This window comes from Trematomus bernacchii, unplaced genomic scaffold, assembly GCF_902827165.1.
Source record: "Trematomus bernacchii unplaced genomic scaffold, fTreBer1.1, whole genome shotgun sequence".
Lineage (NCBI taxonomy): Eukaryota > Metazoa > Chordata > Actinopteri > Perciformes > Nototheniidae > Trematomus > Trematomus bernacchii.
In genome coordinates, this window is record NW_022987807.1 from 690,001 (window position 1) to 706,011 (window position 16,011).

General features: G+C 40.6%; 2 protein-coding genes across 3 annotated transcripts in view; one reads left to right on the forward strand and one right to left on the reverse strand.

Moving 5' to 3' along the window:
• The window catches only part of chfr (checkpoint with forkhead and ring finger domains, E3 ubiquitin protein ligase), a 21,773-nt gene extending 17,819 nt beyond the window's left edge, over nucleotides 1-3,954 (forward strand). For both annotated transcript variants that reach the window (XM_034150870.1, XM_034150871.1), the window contains exons 17-18: nucleotides 55-127; nucleotides 932-3,954. In XM_034150870.1, the coding sequence (XP_034006761.1) occupies nucleotides 55-127; nucleotides 932-974 (116 nt within the window). In that variant the 3' untranslated portion in view covers nucleotides 975-3,954. The remainder of the gene's footprint in view (nucleotides 1-54; nucleotides 128-931) is intronic.
• A 790-nt stretch (nucleotides 3,955-4,744) lies between these two features.
• si:dkey-112e17.1 overlaps nucleotides 4,745-16,011 on the reverse strand; it is a 29,879-nt gene continuing 18,612 nt past the window's right edge. The window contains exons 4-8 of the mRNA XM_034150874.1: nucleotides 15,710-15,761; nucleotides 14,699-14,822; nucleotides 12,305-12,447; nucleotides 7,288-7,509; nucleotides 4,745-6,721 (exon numbers count right to left, since the gene is read on the reverse strand). Of these exons, the coding sequence (XP_034006765.1) occupies nucleotides 6,083-6,721; nucleotides 7,288-7,509; nucleotides 12,305-12,447; nucleotides 14,699-14,822; nucleotides 15,710-15,761 (1,180 nt within the window). The 3' untranslated portion in view covers nucleotides 4,745-6,082. The remainder of the gene's footprint in view (nucleotides 6,722-7,287; nucleotides 7,510-12,304; nucleotides 12,448-14,698; nucleotides 14,823-15,709; nucleotides 15,762-16,011) is intronic.

Here is a 16,011-nt window from a genome sequence, read left to right on the forward strand (position 1 = left end):
TATGGATTTATAATAAATACCTAGGAAATAACTGTATTTGATGTTCTTCTGCAGCTGCTGTTACATCTCGTCCCGACTGTTACTGGGGACGCAACTGTCGCACGCAGGTGAAGGCGCATCATGCAACGTAAGTGTTTTCATAATAATAATAGAAAGCACCATATAAACTCATTAAAGGTGGGGTATGTAATTTATTTCAGATACACTTTTTGTTATATTCCATGGAATGCTCTTAACATCCCGATAGCAATGAATATATGAAATGCTTTGACAATAAATACATTAAAAAATGTCATCTGTGGAAGCCGTGGCGCTGTAAAAAGCACGACCAATCATCTGAGCCGGCCCGGCTAAAATAACTGGATGGCCTACCTGCCTGTCAGCCTTCCATCTCGTACACAAACTTATCTCGTGCCCTCATTGGTCATGTGCGCGTTCGCGTGTGTTGGAGGAGGGGCTCTGTAAGGAAGTCTGAAGGAAGGGGCAGATTTTTTTCGGGCTGCGTATTTTCAAATTCTAGCGCACTCGAGCTGGTTTCTCCATTCTTACCTACCCTACCTTTAACATGCTTATTTATGATATTTTTATGAGACCTTTGGATATTTATTATGAAAAGCCACACCTGTTCTTCAAACCAGCTGGATAGGATGGAAATCATTGATTTAAAAACATTTTTCTTGTAGGTTTTTAGGTCATACGTTTGGAAAAGTTCAGGCTAAAATCTGATGTTAAACACTGGGGGACAGCCACCCAATGTAGTTCACTCCTCTAACCACTAGAGGGAGTTATTGTATAAACGTGGTCCTATATTTCTCTCCTGTCTGCTGTTTTAAACCTAAATAAGATGCTTTTTTTTGTCATTGTATATCGTTGTCTTTATAAACACAGCACTAAATGATGTGTTTGTCTTTTCTCTTTATTTAAATTCCAGGAAATTCAACCACATTTGTGAGCAGACGCGTTTCAAGAGCTGAAGCAGCGGAGCGGTCTGTTTCTCCTAAAGTGTCAAATGTAGATAACGGAGCATCTCATAGACGTTTTATTTTTCTCCATTGTATCCTATTGCCTTCCAGATATTATGCAATAATAACCTTAATGCAGAAATTACAATCAGTATCCATTAGTAATAGTGACCAGTGTGAAATAATTACTTTGCACAATAACATTGATGTTTACTAGAAATATTTTTTAACAGCCACCATTTATATACAGATCACTTTTACCCGTGGATAATGCATCTTCAATTAACCACCAACTGTTAGAGTAATTTATTTCTACTTCCTGTTCTGTCCTCCAGCCTTGTGTCAAAATGTTTTCTCAGATTAAGAGCGAGTGAGGCAATCTGAATGGAATAAGGCCATTTACTGTATGTACGCACATGTATGTTAGCATGTTATGTCTCCTGTAGCCTTAAGGCTTAAAACACCTGATGTATATTTACTTTGTGACATGTTTTCAGTCTATGGCATGCTGAGTTAAGAATCCAGGGCTTCCTATATAATGCTGATGATACTAGTTTTATCATTTTAGGTGAAAAAAAGATCCTAGTTTTGAATTATATTCTAAACGTCTGGGACTTTTCCTGTTTCTCCAGGCATTACTGTGTTCCCAGACTCGGGCAAAAAGCCACGTCGAAGCCCTGCATACATACTAGAGTAGATTTATAATCTCATGTGATATTTGTAGAGGATTGGGAAGGGGATCAATGTGTTGTAACGCTGTCAGAGGGCAGGGGGGGGGGGCTCCTTTGTATGCTTTGCTCTGGATAATCATCTCCAAGGTGATTCATGTAGTGTAACAGGGACGCTTTCTCCCAGCCTTGTAGTAAGAGCTTAGCTGTGATTAAATGCAGTTACTAATAGGTGGTTGCACTCCAGGAAACGAAATATGCTGCCGGGGGACGTTGCTTTTAGAGGTAGTGGGCCACCCGTAGAGGAGAGTTTTACAGCAGAAACGTGCCAATACAAACACAACAGTTGTCATTTGTGTTTAAATGATAGATTTCTAGCTTACTTCGCAAGAATTTCGAAAGACGTTTATTCAGATTTTCTCTCGTTCCTCAGGTTCACAAAGCTGCTGTTGTTGTTGTTGTTGTTTTTAAAGGTGCCCTATTATGCTAATTCTTAGGTTTCATTATCTGTAATTTGTGAAAATGTGCTTTTATTGTTGAAAAGCAGCACCTCTTTTCACCCTCTGTCTGAAACCAGAGCCCAGTCTGCTCCGATTGGTTAGCTGGCCGGCTCTGTTGTGATTGGTCAACCGTTATGAGATGTCCCGCCCCTTAGTCTATCACGGAAAATGTGTTGGAGCGCTAGCCAATAGGAGCACGAGTGTTATAGAGTGATGTCACAAAAACCTATATACCACACTAAAGGAAAGGGAAAACACCTGAAAGCATAACAGGGCCTCTTTAACTCCGGGTACACCAAGTTAATGATGAATCTGATGACCTCTCTTTATGACTATCATCACAAGTGTCAAAGTCGCTATCATGCAAAGCTGCAGATATAGTATAATGTCTACTGTAACAGAACAAATCTGACTTTGATTTTGCCGAGATACATAGGAACATCCGGACATTAGTTTCAAGAGGCCTTATACATGTTGAAATATGAGGATGAAGTTGTAATCTTGGTTTTCTTTCTATTTAGGACCACTTTCGGTGTGTAGGAAATGTTAAGAGCGGGCCTTAGCTCAGGCCGTTAGTTGATTTAGGAGAATACGCACTAAATATGTTTTCTAAATGTGTTTATATTGTACAACTATGAGGACATTTGCACATAACTTCTCTCATACAAATGAACCAGAAATCATATAAGAACTGTCTTCCAGGATCATGATATCTGATCATATGAAGGGTTAGTCCAGAATAAGATGCACAACATCAAGAATAAGAGAAATATGACCTTTTTTTAAGAACGTTTAATAGCCTAGTTAAGATAATATGCATTTGTGAGTATACAGTACAGTATAAGTAACATTAGCCAGAGTCAATATGGATGCAGTATTTGTTGTTTTGGGAATGCAGCGCTTCCTGTTTCCTTTGCGAGTGTTGGTGTCGGTTCCTGTTAGCAAGGTGCTTTAGGTGGTTCTTCTTGTTGTTGTTGTTGTTTTTGCCCCCCCCCCCCGCGGTCATGGTGGGTCCACACTGGCATTTGCACATAACTTCTCCTCATACAAATGAACCAGAAATCATTTAGGAGCTGTCTTCCAGGATCATTATATCTGATCAGAATAAGATGCACAACATCAAGAATAAGATACATATAACCTTTTGTATTAGCCTAGTTAAGATAATATGCATTTGTGAATATGGATGCAGTATTAGTTGTTTTGGGAATGCAACGCTTCCTGTTTCCTTTGCAAGTGTTGGTGTCAGTTCCTGTTAGCAAGGTGTTTCTTCTTGTTGTTGTTTTTTTTTCACACTGGCATTCCTCAGCGGCTCAGGCCTTCAGCCTTCGATCGCACGACAGAGTGGCTGAATTGTAATGATTCCCTAGCGGGGATCTGGGCTCTCTCTAAGCCAACAACAGTGCCGAGCTGCTCCAATCAGGAATTGGTAATAAAGAGGCTTTGGAGGCGCGCTTTGCAGCCTCCTGGGGTGGGCTGTGGGGGGGCATGTTGTACACCGAGGCAAATATTGACTCACTCCGTGTGCAAAAGTCTCGGTGTGGAGGCAGGTCTCACTCTACCTCATCACATCTCCTGGGAAATAAGGGAGACTGAACATGCGTCAGTGCATACCTGATGCCTCGGTATGCACTGCACTATTTCGAAAAGTTAGAATAAAATCACGTTCTAGTTAAATCACTATATCACATTAAGAACATGTGTGAGGTTTGCTTCTTTACCCGGTTTGTTGTATTAGCAATGCTAAAGTTGTATTTGAAATGGATATGATTTGCCTGTTTATCCTAACAAAATAAAAGACTGCTGTCTGTGCTTTCTTTATTCTGGGTGTTTGAGCTCTCCTCTGCTTAATAATGTTCACACTTTAAAGGTCCCCTATTACACTGTTTTTCATCAATATATCACAGCTCTCAGATATAGACAGAACATGTCTCTGATTGGCTGAAACACCAGATCATTGCAGCATCCCATAATCCCCTCTGTTTCAGCCCTGTTTCAAAAGTGCTGATTCTCTGTCTGTTACTTTAGATGAAAATAAGGAGCCCCTCCCCACGCCCCTCTGAGAGATATTTGGTTAAAAAGAACACAATGGCGCTCTAGGAGGAGATTCAGGTGATAAGGTGGGGGGGGGGTTACCTTGGTTGCTGATTGGCTAATGGTTACACAAGACAATACATCGTTATGACATCATAAAGTGGCCAAAATCTGATCAGCTCATTTTCAGACAGGTTTTTATAGAAATGGATCAGGACAAAAAGAGAGAGAATCTTTGTTCCTGAAACTTTCAGAGTCTCTTTACACAGAGGGGACACATGGTGATGTAGAAGAGACATGAAGAAGAGGGGACACATGTTGATGTAGAAGAGACATGAAGAAGAGGGGACACATGTTGATGAAGAAGAGACATGAAGAAGAGGGTTTTGCATAATAGGTGACCTTTAAAGGCTGGTTTCCCTGATGTTACTGAAATGATGTCCCCTTTTTGAATTGCTTTCTTTGCATTTATATTTCCTCCTTTGCTGAAAACAAACTGAGTGTTGGGCTTCTTAGATCCTTAACTAAGGTGCTGAATTATAAAAAAAAAAACACATCTTCAGATCAAGGACACAACATGTGAATGACATAGCCTTTATTAAAACTTTACATTAATTAATAACTTTTAAATACTATTGTGCTCTCTAGTTCTCTCTTTATACTACATCATAGTGAATATTAGTACTCTAGATGCTTTTATTATATTCTGATTTCCCTTTTATAATCCAGTATAAGCCTTAAAAGTACATACAGTATGCATACACTGTTGCAACATTCATATTAATGTATGCAAAACACTTCAGGGTAATAGGGCATTGTATAAGCGTTTGTTAGCTTGGGCTAAAAATGATAACCGCTTAAAGATACCAAATTAAAGGAAAAGCAGAAAGGCTCACAATGAATGAGCTACTGAATACAAAGTGCAATGTTTGGAGTCTTATAACTCACTGAATAATATCAAACCGGTTAATAAATCTGGGTATAAACTCACTCAGGAAATACTTTTTTTGTTCATGTTTGCATCTTTTTTTTAACACATAATTACGGTGTCCGAGAGGTGCAAACGCGCTACAATGACATTAAACATTTGCAATAATAAAAACACGCTGCAGTTTCAGAACACGATGCAAATATAAAAACACTAATGTGCATTAACATATGTAAACGACGAAACATCTTCACCAACTTGACAAAATATGCTGAAAGCGACACGCTGTGTGAAGCTTAAACACATCGGAAATGGGGACAATAAAAAGTGACGCACACAGCTGGGACCGGAGCGCTTATTGACGTTCAGGATTATAAAGTCTGCCAACTGTCACTGTATACTCAATTCAAATGTAAGTTTAATCGGCTTATTTTAACAAAATGTGATTAATTCTGATCTGCTGTAAGCTAGCTTGCTAACGTAGCTAACTTCAAATATACTGACAAAACACTAACAATAATGAAACTCTGCCAACAGTGACAGGATAACAAGTGCTCCAGCTGTGTGCGTCACTTTTCAGTGTCCCTGTTTCCGTTGTGTTTTGTATTTGCAGTGTTTCGTTTATGCAGCGCTTTTAGTAAACGCAGCGCACGGGTTGTCAAGTTTGGTGAACATTAACCTCATTTGCATGTGTTTTAATATTTGCATAGTTTCTGAAGCTGCAGAAGCTTTCTCTTAATGGAAATATTTTGCACCTGTCGGCCACCGTACGAAATACCACAGCAGTCATTGCCTTGGTACAGTAAGCAGCATAATATTCCATCTTTGTACAACTTATAAAAATAGAAAGCGTGAGATGACTATATTTGCCGGCAGGAGGCTACAGTATACGTAGTAATCATTTTGTAGATTTTTCAGGAATATAAAGAAGTAGGTTATATATGTTTCACTAACAGAGTTCAGAGTCCCTGCTCTTTTTTTTACCAGTCATCACATCTGGTTGTTCACACTGCACGGCACTGTGGACTGAGTGAAGGACGGCGGGCTGTCGTTGATTTTGCTCGAGTTGGGAGATAGTGGAGCGACCCCTCCGGATGCCTGGCTCCCCCACGGCCTCCATTCTGCTCTGACCCTCTGAGGGCTGAGGCTGGAGGGCCCCTTCCCCTCATAAGTCCCCTTCACCACCCCATTCAGAGGTCCAGAGGTCTGGTTCAGGTGCTCGGCTGAGACCAGAGGCTGCCGGTCCTCCTCCTCGGAGATGGCGAACACCTGAACGCTGATGTGGTCGTTCTCGCCTGGGAAATCGCGCCTCTTCACGCTCTCTGTCTGACTCTGAGTGGAGGAAGCAGGGCTGGGTTCAGACGGGGAACCTTGTGTTGGAGGAACCACAACAACAGAGGGCTTCGTTGGCTCTTGTGTCCCGGAGAGGAGGCCGAAACAGGGCCCGGTGAAGCGAGAGCGCCGCAGGTTGCTGGTGGAGTTGAGGCGCCGCTGCCTCTGAGCGGGCAGCGACAGCGGGAAGGAGGCGTTGCTCAGGGTGGAGTCAGAGATGGAGCTGCTGTCGGCTTTAGAGTCCAGGTGAATGTCAGAGAAGATCCTCCTGCCGTCCGCTGCCAAACCGGTTGGAGTCTGGGATGGTAGGAGATTCATGAATTGAATGAACGTGAAGAAAAGCATGGGTGTAAAAATAAACACTAAAGATTTGATATCTATAATCCTCACACTGGTCAGGATTCAAAACTAAAATAAAGACATAAAGAGAGTGAAGGAAACATTATTAAGCTCGATTGAATGTTATCAAATAGAAAAGCATCTATTAAACCAAAGAAACTGCATGTCTGTCTGAAAGAGAGGTCAAAAGACAGTGTGTGTTGCAATTTGGAACACTAAGAGGTCAGAGTTGAGGATAAGGGATCTCTTGTTTTTATTATATTAATTCCAATTAGTTTCACCCATCTATACTAAAGTAGACTAATAAGGTTTTTATCAGCCAAAAAGTGTAATTGAATAAGTAATTCAGCCTGAAAAAGCATTACAAAATTGACTATAGAAATTAAAGTTGACTAAGAGAAAAACAACCGTTGACAGATTGAATAAGACGGGGAAGCCTTAGAAACAAATTAAGTAGGTGTAATAAACTGAATCTAACTCTGACCAGCTCTGTTGTAATATGAAAATAGTTGTTGTGTACTCACGCTGTCCACCAGCTTGGTGAAGGGGCTGCCGGAGTTCCAGCTGCACCACTTCTTGTGCAGCTGCGGCAGAGGAGGCAGGAGGTCCTGGAAGGTGCGGACGCTCCACGCTCTCGGCCTGTTGCTGCCCTCCCTGGTGGATCCAGAGGGTGAGATGGTGGAGTCTGGAGAGGGCCACTCCCCCACGGGGCCGGTGTCACTGTGCCGCAGAAACCTCTCCCGCTGCTGAGAGACAACATTCATATATGTAAGGGTTAAAATGAGATGTCTGGGCAGAAGGCAACAACAGAGGGATTTAAGTACAGCTACATCCAACAATACTTAAAAAAAACATGATGAATCTGCTGATAAAGATTTGTAGTTTCCCAAAGTACATGGTAATGTCTTTAAATCAGTTTTATATTATATAAAACAGAGAAAAACAAGAAATATTTCATAGGCTGCAAACAGCATGTTTTGCCAATTAGATTGTAGATTTCACAATTTCCTTTGGTCTATAATTGTGCATACATAAACATAGTAAGAGAAGGTAGAGTGTAAAATAGGAGACACAGAAAACATACATATATAATAATAAACGCTAAAGGGTCTTGTGCTGTTACTGATTGTGTTGTTATGTTAAATGTTTGTTGTTTGTTTTTCATGTATTGCGTCTTGATATTTGTCTATGTTGATGTTACACATGGAGCTGCTGCGAGTCAAATGTCAGACTTGATCTGACCATTAAAGTATTATCGTATATGTATGGGTTACATTTGATGGGCAGAAGGCAACAACGGAGGGATGTATGTACAGCTACATCCAACAATACTTAAAAACAACACTAATTATGGATGAATCAAGCTGATAAAAAAAGAGAACAATTTCGAAAAAATATCAATTTTTGTCTTCCAAAGTACAAGGTGATTGTTTTATATGATATAAAACCGAGAAAAGCAAGAAATCTCCATATTTCATAGGCTGAAAACAGTATCTTTTGCCATTTAGATTGTAGAGTTCACAATTTAATTTGGTGTATAATGCATAGATAAACATAGTAATATCCACCCACTCAAACCCTCCGCATCCATTTGTGTTAATTTATGGTTACCAGGCGATAAAGAGCAATAAAGAGTGTTTAGCAAACAAACTTTCCCTGGAAGGACAAAGGTTCAAAGACAAGAGGGGCATAGAGAATATAAACAAACTAATTAAAAGACCATACAACGTAAATAGCTCACACACAGTCAAAGGTGGCATCAGCAGCCTGGTTAGTGAACCTCACACGCATCTCTGGGACATAACATCAATAGAAAAAGACTCAGATAGTAACAATGGGCGCTTTCACACCGCAGTACTTTTCCCCGTACTTTTCCCGTTTAGTTCCGATAGTTCCTGGGATTTTGCGTTCACACCAAAAAGAGAACTTAGTTCATGAGAACTTTTACCCCCATTTTTAGTGCCTGCTAGAGAGCAGGTACTATCCTGAGGAGAAAAAATTTCCAATTTCTGATTGGCCGGGCGAATTGCAAACCACGCCCCGTAAAACTCGGAAAAGTTTTTTGAAGCCGCCATTGTATTTGCTGGCATTAGCATTATTAGCATTAGCCCCGCGCACCAACGGAGAGAGAATAACTTATGGCAACACAAAAAAAAACATGGGAGCGGTGGAGTGATGAGGAGGTGTCGGCGTTCTGGCGATTTACTCGGAAGGCTTCAGTAGAAGCTGCTGGGAGTCCCAGCAGCTTCTACTGAAGCCAGTCCCCAACTCCGGGGACTTCCGGCCGGGGACTTCGGGTGGCAGTATACGCCGTGAAGTTGTTTGCGGCCTTCATTTGCGTAATATATAAAATAAATGAATTATTATTATTAATCTTTCCTCAGGGAACTTATTCCGGTGTGAACGCGATCGGCTCTTTAGTTCCATGGGGGAACTAAGTGCTGGGAACTAAGTGCTGGGAACTAAGTGCTGGGAACTAAGTGCTGGGAATTAAGTACGGCAAAGTACTTGGTGTGAAAGCGGCTAATTGGCACTGCCCATTTTACATTTTAAAGAGGCCCTATTATGCGTTTTTGGGTTTCCCTTTCTTGTAGTGTGTTCATTAGTTTTTTGTGCATGTAAATGGTCTGCAAAGGCTAAAATCCCTGGTCTTTTCTACCTGGATATGTGCTTATTTGATTTTATTAACATGTGCTTGCCCCTTTTTTTTATATGTTAGGCCACTCTTTTTATTTTACCCTCTACCTGCACGGTACCCTTAGCTGGCATGAAAGTGTCCCCGCTGTGGGACAAAGAAAGGATTTCTGAACACAGTCATTATGGTAAGGATATTAGGAAGTGACTGTCTGCCAATCTGCTAATTACACCTACTCTGTTTCCCCCTAACACCTGAATTCTCCCTGCAGATTGCATTGTGTGCTACACTAATGGATTAACAAGAAGGAACTGTGCTGATCAGCTTGGCTCTCACACACACAGCCAGCCAGCCAACGTGTGTGTGTATCACGTACCCATTTTTATTATTCTGTAGAGTTGTCGAGAAAACAGCATGACTTTTGGAATGATTTCAGTCACACTGTGTTCTTGTTCATGCACAACTCCTTCAATCAGCTCTATGTATCACTCGTCCAAACCACTTTACTGTATTGACTCTCGTTAAAAAAGGCTAATTGACAGGTTCGCTGTGCAAAGGCTGTGTTATTCTTCCTGGTCGGTCAGCTGCTGTTGATTGGGGGAGGGGGGTAAGGTTTTAGGGTTGCAACCATCAGACAGAGAACGAGTGCAGCTAATCCTTTAAACAGAGTCACTAGCAGCTAGCTTTGTCTAGACAAGAATTAGCTTAAGGGTTTAAATAAAATGTTCTTTTGGTACGCTAAAGCTCCAAGAACACAATGGCAACTTTTAGATTTGACACACGAGGTGAGAAATCAGCCACCCACCACAAGTCGCTTATAAACCGCGGATCCGGATGCGGGGTCTAAGACCGGCCGGAGAAACTTGACACAAGAAAAATGAGAAACGGTTGAATTAAGTTTTTTGAATTTTGGAAAGTGAGGAATTAAAAAAAGGTTTTGATCCAGCTTTTTCTGTCTTGATCTCATCATGCTGCCTAAAGCATAGCATACTCTCTAAAAATTACAATTATTAACATTTAAATAAACTTTAGGTAACAAGTAAAAGTACTCTTTTCACACTTTTCAGGATATTAAATATGTTATTGTTGGATTATAATTAGTGATTCATCAATGTCTTAAAACTGCAGTTGATAAAGGAGGATATGTTTTAATACAATATATGATTATATAGCTTTTATATTTTACCAATGGATCAATAACGTTGATTTTAACCTATATTTCTTAATTATTGATCTACATTTCCATACAGTATTTTCAAAAACAGGCAAATAGGTTAATAAAAGTCTACCTTTTTTGTAAAGCTCTACTTCTAAAGGGTCCTTTTCCAAAATAATGTTTATCAAAAGAGGGGTTCTCTGCTTAATACACTTCTACATATTTGTTTGTGTCACGCTAACCTGGAAGTTTACTTAGCCATGACCCCGAGAAGATTAATTGACAATTTGTCATTAACCTTGACCCCTTTCAACATTCCTCCAACATTATTTACATGGCATCGAGGACACACACAAGCAGACCACACACCGAGTGCCAAAGCGTGCATGACACACACAAACACACACACAATTAGAGCTGGGAATCTGGCTCTGGAGATAATACTCCATTAGCCTAGGCTGCAGAAAAGCTTGCCAGTCCTTCAAAAAGCTGCCAGATCTGTTTTATGCCAACTCTTATTCCAAGAACATACAAAAGAGATCGGATAAAAAAAATTCTCTGTGGAACCGTTACTTGTTCCTCAACGCTTCTCCCATCTTTTAATTATCCTCATTTCCCATTTATGTCCTCATAGCTTTAGAGTGTACCACGCGTACGCCAATAAATGGTGTCAGTTCTGTTGGGAACACTGGGCCAATTCAATGCAATGAATGCCCCGTCACCTCTGATGATCATTGGTGCAGGGATCACTTCCCCCGAAGCCAGGAGATCACCCACTGGCTGCTGGGCCTTGAGATCAGATACACAATTATTCTAACAGCTGTGTAGCATCATGGCTTCCTTCAGGTAAAAACGGTTTTATCCACCGACTGATAGACAGTAAAGTGGAGGAACAATCATAGGAAGTCCTAACATCCAGAAATGAGTTAGAGACAAGGGAAGGTGCTAAATGCTAAGTCAACTCTTTTTTAAGTGGTTAGATGCTGAAAATAAGGTATGTGGTTAAGACAAGCTGCAGAGATGTTTACATTTTGTTCTACATCATAAGATATGTCAGTTAATACCCCAATGTGTCATAAAAATGTCCGTTGCTAACGAGTGTCTAAACGAAATGACTAAACGTCATCACGCTGAACATTAGCCGCCTTTAGCTTAGCGGTGTTGACGTGAAGTCATGTGACCGTGCTGTAGTTCCTTTATAGCCCAACATTAGCCACCTTTAGCTTAGCGGTGTTGACGTGAAGTCATGTGACCGTGCTGTAGTTCCTTTATAGCCTAACGTTAGCCTCCTTTAGCTTAGCGGTGTTGACGTGAAGTCATGTGACCGTGCTGTAGTTCCTTTATAGCCCAACATTAGCCACCTTTAGCTTAGCGGTGTTGACGTGAAGTCATGTGACCGTGCTGTAGTTCCTTTATAGCCCAACATTAGCCACCTTTAGCTTAGCGGTGGAGACGTGAAGTCATGTGACCGCGCTGTAGTTCCTTTATAGCCTAACGTTAGTGTTGTACTTCTGGAGATTGCATTTACTTTTCAAAAATCATAAAGTGGTGTTAACATGTGGAGATTATCCTGCTGAACAAAATGTGTAAGTAGCTAACAATGTGTTAGACACAGATCTTATTTTCTGTTTTGAAATCAAATGGAAAAAAGCCCATTGCTTCCCCTTCACCAACACGTCATCCCTTCATCACGCTATCTTTTCAACTTTAGGTCAGGTAGACACTGTATAGGTATGAAATGAGTCCTTACTGTGTGAGGGGAGAAGGGCAGTCTGCTTGAACTTGGAGCTGATGATACAATAAAAACTTCATCTGCACCGAGGTCCAGTTCAGTCAGACCGCTGCAGGACAGCTCCACCTCCGCACTCTGGGGCATGTCCCCGCCAGCACTGACTGCAAAATACAGACGAATAGGTAGACACAACATATATTTAAAAACATTAAAGACAAGGCCATTTCTATCCCCTCTAGAATATGTTAAACAGATCAGAAGCTGTACATTGTGGATCTGAAGAGTGCACAGCAGATATGACAATTTAACAAAATGTCTCAACCCTCACTAGGCCCGTCTTCATGCCATAGTTTCATATATTAAAAGGCTTCTTTGTCGTTGGGGTAACATAGGAAGGTGCTGGAAGTCGGGTTGTATATTTATAAAAAATGTTTACAAAAAAGATTGTAGATAAATAAAAGTAGGGACAATTAAAAAATGTTAAACCTATATAGATATTAATCATGACAGAAATCAGCGCTGGGGGTGTCGTGATGTACCGGTTTAGAGGATAAGCGTTAAATTATAAATATATATATTGATATCATGTTAATAACAATCTCACATGTTTCAAATTAGTCATTTATTTGCCAAAAAAGAGATGAAAAACACAATTAATAGTGTTTTAACTTGACAGATAGAAGAATTGATTTAAATATCTGTCTTTATGAATTATTTCAGCCACAAGTGTCATGTAGTGAAAAACTGTTTTGTGACTAATCAGCGTAAATAGATGGTAATAAGTCTTTATCACGATTAAATGTTTGGAAGTAGTTCAGAAAAACATCTGTCATTCAGTAAAAATAAATGCCAGAAGAAAGGTTGAATGATGGTGTGCGGCACATTTTTACCTAAAGTAGGTCAGAGACAATTATTAGTAGTTTAACTGAACTCTACAGAGCTGTAAATTACCCTTTCCTGCTTTCCTCCTCTTTCAGTAACGACTGTTTCCCACTCAGAGAAGCAGCAGAGCTTGTGCGGTTGTACTGCAATTTAAATACTTCAATAAAACACCATGCAGAGGAGGCTAATGTGTTTTGGTGTAAACTCCTTACACCGTGACTGCAGCTCACAGAGAGGGGGACTGTACTCCTCTGTTGTTCAAAATACTCCCAGGGTGCTTTGTGGGTTAAATGCCACAAACCCACAAATCTCTCCGCCTGGGTTCAGTCCCACGGAGAGAGAGAAGCCTGTGGATTGTTCCAGGATCAAGCCTGTGTGCTGCTGCTCAACTAAAGCAATGCTCCTTTCCATTGAAAACTTAGAGTCCATGGAGGGTTCAGTTGTATCTTTTAAAATATCACACAAAAGTGATGTGAGACTCTGAGACTCTGAGTGTTTGGTACATCTTTCTGAGAAAAACTCCTGGAAGATTTTTTTAAAGAATAGCATATGAGTCAAATAGGAGAATACAAAAACAGATGGTTATCTAGAAACTCATCACCAAGAACTCATCAGCAGAGAAAGTACATCCAATAATGGACATTCCTTAACACCCAGGGTTTTTAATGACTGCTGCTCTCAAACTTTATGGGGTCATTGCTCTGCCAGGAAACTAATTCATGTGTGATTTATATTTCTAAATGTACTGTCACCTTTCCCAGAAGTCCTAACACATGTAAATCTAAATGGATTGAGTAATGTGCAATACATGGGCTTTGGTCCTGCTGCAATGCTCCTTTTTTCCAACTGTATGTCTTAGGAGTATGCGAGAGGGAAATGCACCAAAAAGGAAATCAATTAAACATTTCCAGCATGAAATCAGGACCTTTAAAGGTCTCCTTTCATACAGTTTTTCATCAATATATTATAGGTCTCAGATATATACAAAACATGTCTCTGAAGTGTTTGGCTCCAAACACCAAACAGATCATTGCAGCATCCCATAATCCCCTCTGTTTCAGCCCTGTTTCAAAAGTGCTGATTCTCTGTCTGTTACTTTAGATGAAAATAAGGAGCCCCTCCCCACGCCCCTCTGAGAGAGATTTGGTTTAAAAAGAACTCAATGGTGCTCTAGGAGGAGATTCAGGTGATAAGGTGGGGGGGGGGGGGGGTTACATTGGTTGGTGATTGGCTAATGGTTACACAAGACAACAAATCGTTATGACATCATAAAGTGGCCAAAATCTGATCAGCTCATTTTCAGACAGGTTTTTATAGAAATGGATCAGGACAAAAAGAGAGAGAATCTTTGTTCCTGAAACTTTCAGAGTCTCTTTACACAGAGGGGACACATGTTGATGTAGAAGAGACATGAAGAAGAGGGGACACATGTTGATGTAGAAAAGAAATGACGAAGTGGATTTTGCATAATAGGTGACCTTTAAGCCATCCAATTGCTTTTGTGCATTCATGTGTGTGTGTGGCCCCGACCTGTGTGTGGCGGGCTGTCGTTGTTGTTGTCCTGCTCGGCGCTCACTTCCAGGTTGGTCTGGTTCTCAGCCATCAGCTGCAACTCACTCACCTCCGCCGCCGTGTTGGGGACCCCCTCCGGCACCTGAAACACCAGCAGAGTGAGGGTCTGTTTATCCACGGAGCTTTAACAGGAAACCATAGAAACATCACAGCGACACACATTCATATATGCAGAAAGAAACAGTACTAAAGTCAATCAGAATACTTTACCAAGGGGAAATTAGGTGTTGTGTCAGTTGCTCGAAGTAGAGAAGATTACTGCATTACTTTCAATATGTTTTTTGGTGTTAGTGTAACGCTGCCACTGAAGTTAATTTTAATTACGGAGTGTGGTGCCAGGGTGGATGTCAGAAACTAGTAAAAAAAAAAAAAGAACCGGCTGTTGTTTCCCACGGCACAGATGTCTTGTTTTGTCTGACTAACAACCAAAAAACGAAATATATTAAGTATCAAGTATGACAAGAAATCATCATCATCAGTCTTCACATTTGAGAATCTGGAACCAGATCATGTTTGGCCTCACAGAATGACTACAGATAGGATGACAATTTGTTCAAATGAACTATAAAGTACTGTCGTGGGACATGTTATTGCCACTTAGACACAACTCACGGAGATAATAAGAGTCTATATTAATATTATTATTGTTTTAAAACCCTCAGGGAGATACAGACACAACTGAACACATGTGTATCCTCTGAGGGCATCATAGAAACGTTAAAGCAGTTTAAAACACGATCACCAAGACAAATATTTTACAATCCCCCTGCTTCATCATCAGGTTTGTTTCAAAACGACATGAGCTGATCTCAACCCGAGCTAGACAGTGAAGGGGCAAATAATATAAAAAGAAACGTCCAGAGATCCCAGTTAAAGCTCCATTTACAGAGGAATGTGTGACTGACAAATAAGTCAGAAGGGAGAAGAAGAAGAGAGGACTTCTGGGAAAGAAAGAAGTAGTGTCCGTACCTCAGAGTCGCTGGATGCACAGGAGCTGGCTCTCTTCGGACACAGTTTGGGTCTGGAAAACACACAAAACCACAGCAATTTAGTGAATCATTACAGTCAAATTCAAAAACAGGCTTTTATGAACGTCAATTATTTTTGGAAGAGTTTTCCCAAGAATAAAAGTCCCTCTGGTTTTCACAATTTGACCAGAAATGTAAAAATGGACACTATTTGACATCTTAGCACTCAATGTATAATAGCTCCAACATAGCTGTGGCTATTTCCCCTGAATATATTCCCCTAGGATGATGGAGCACGATGCA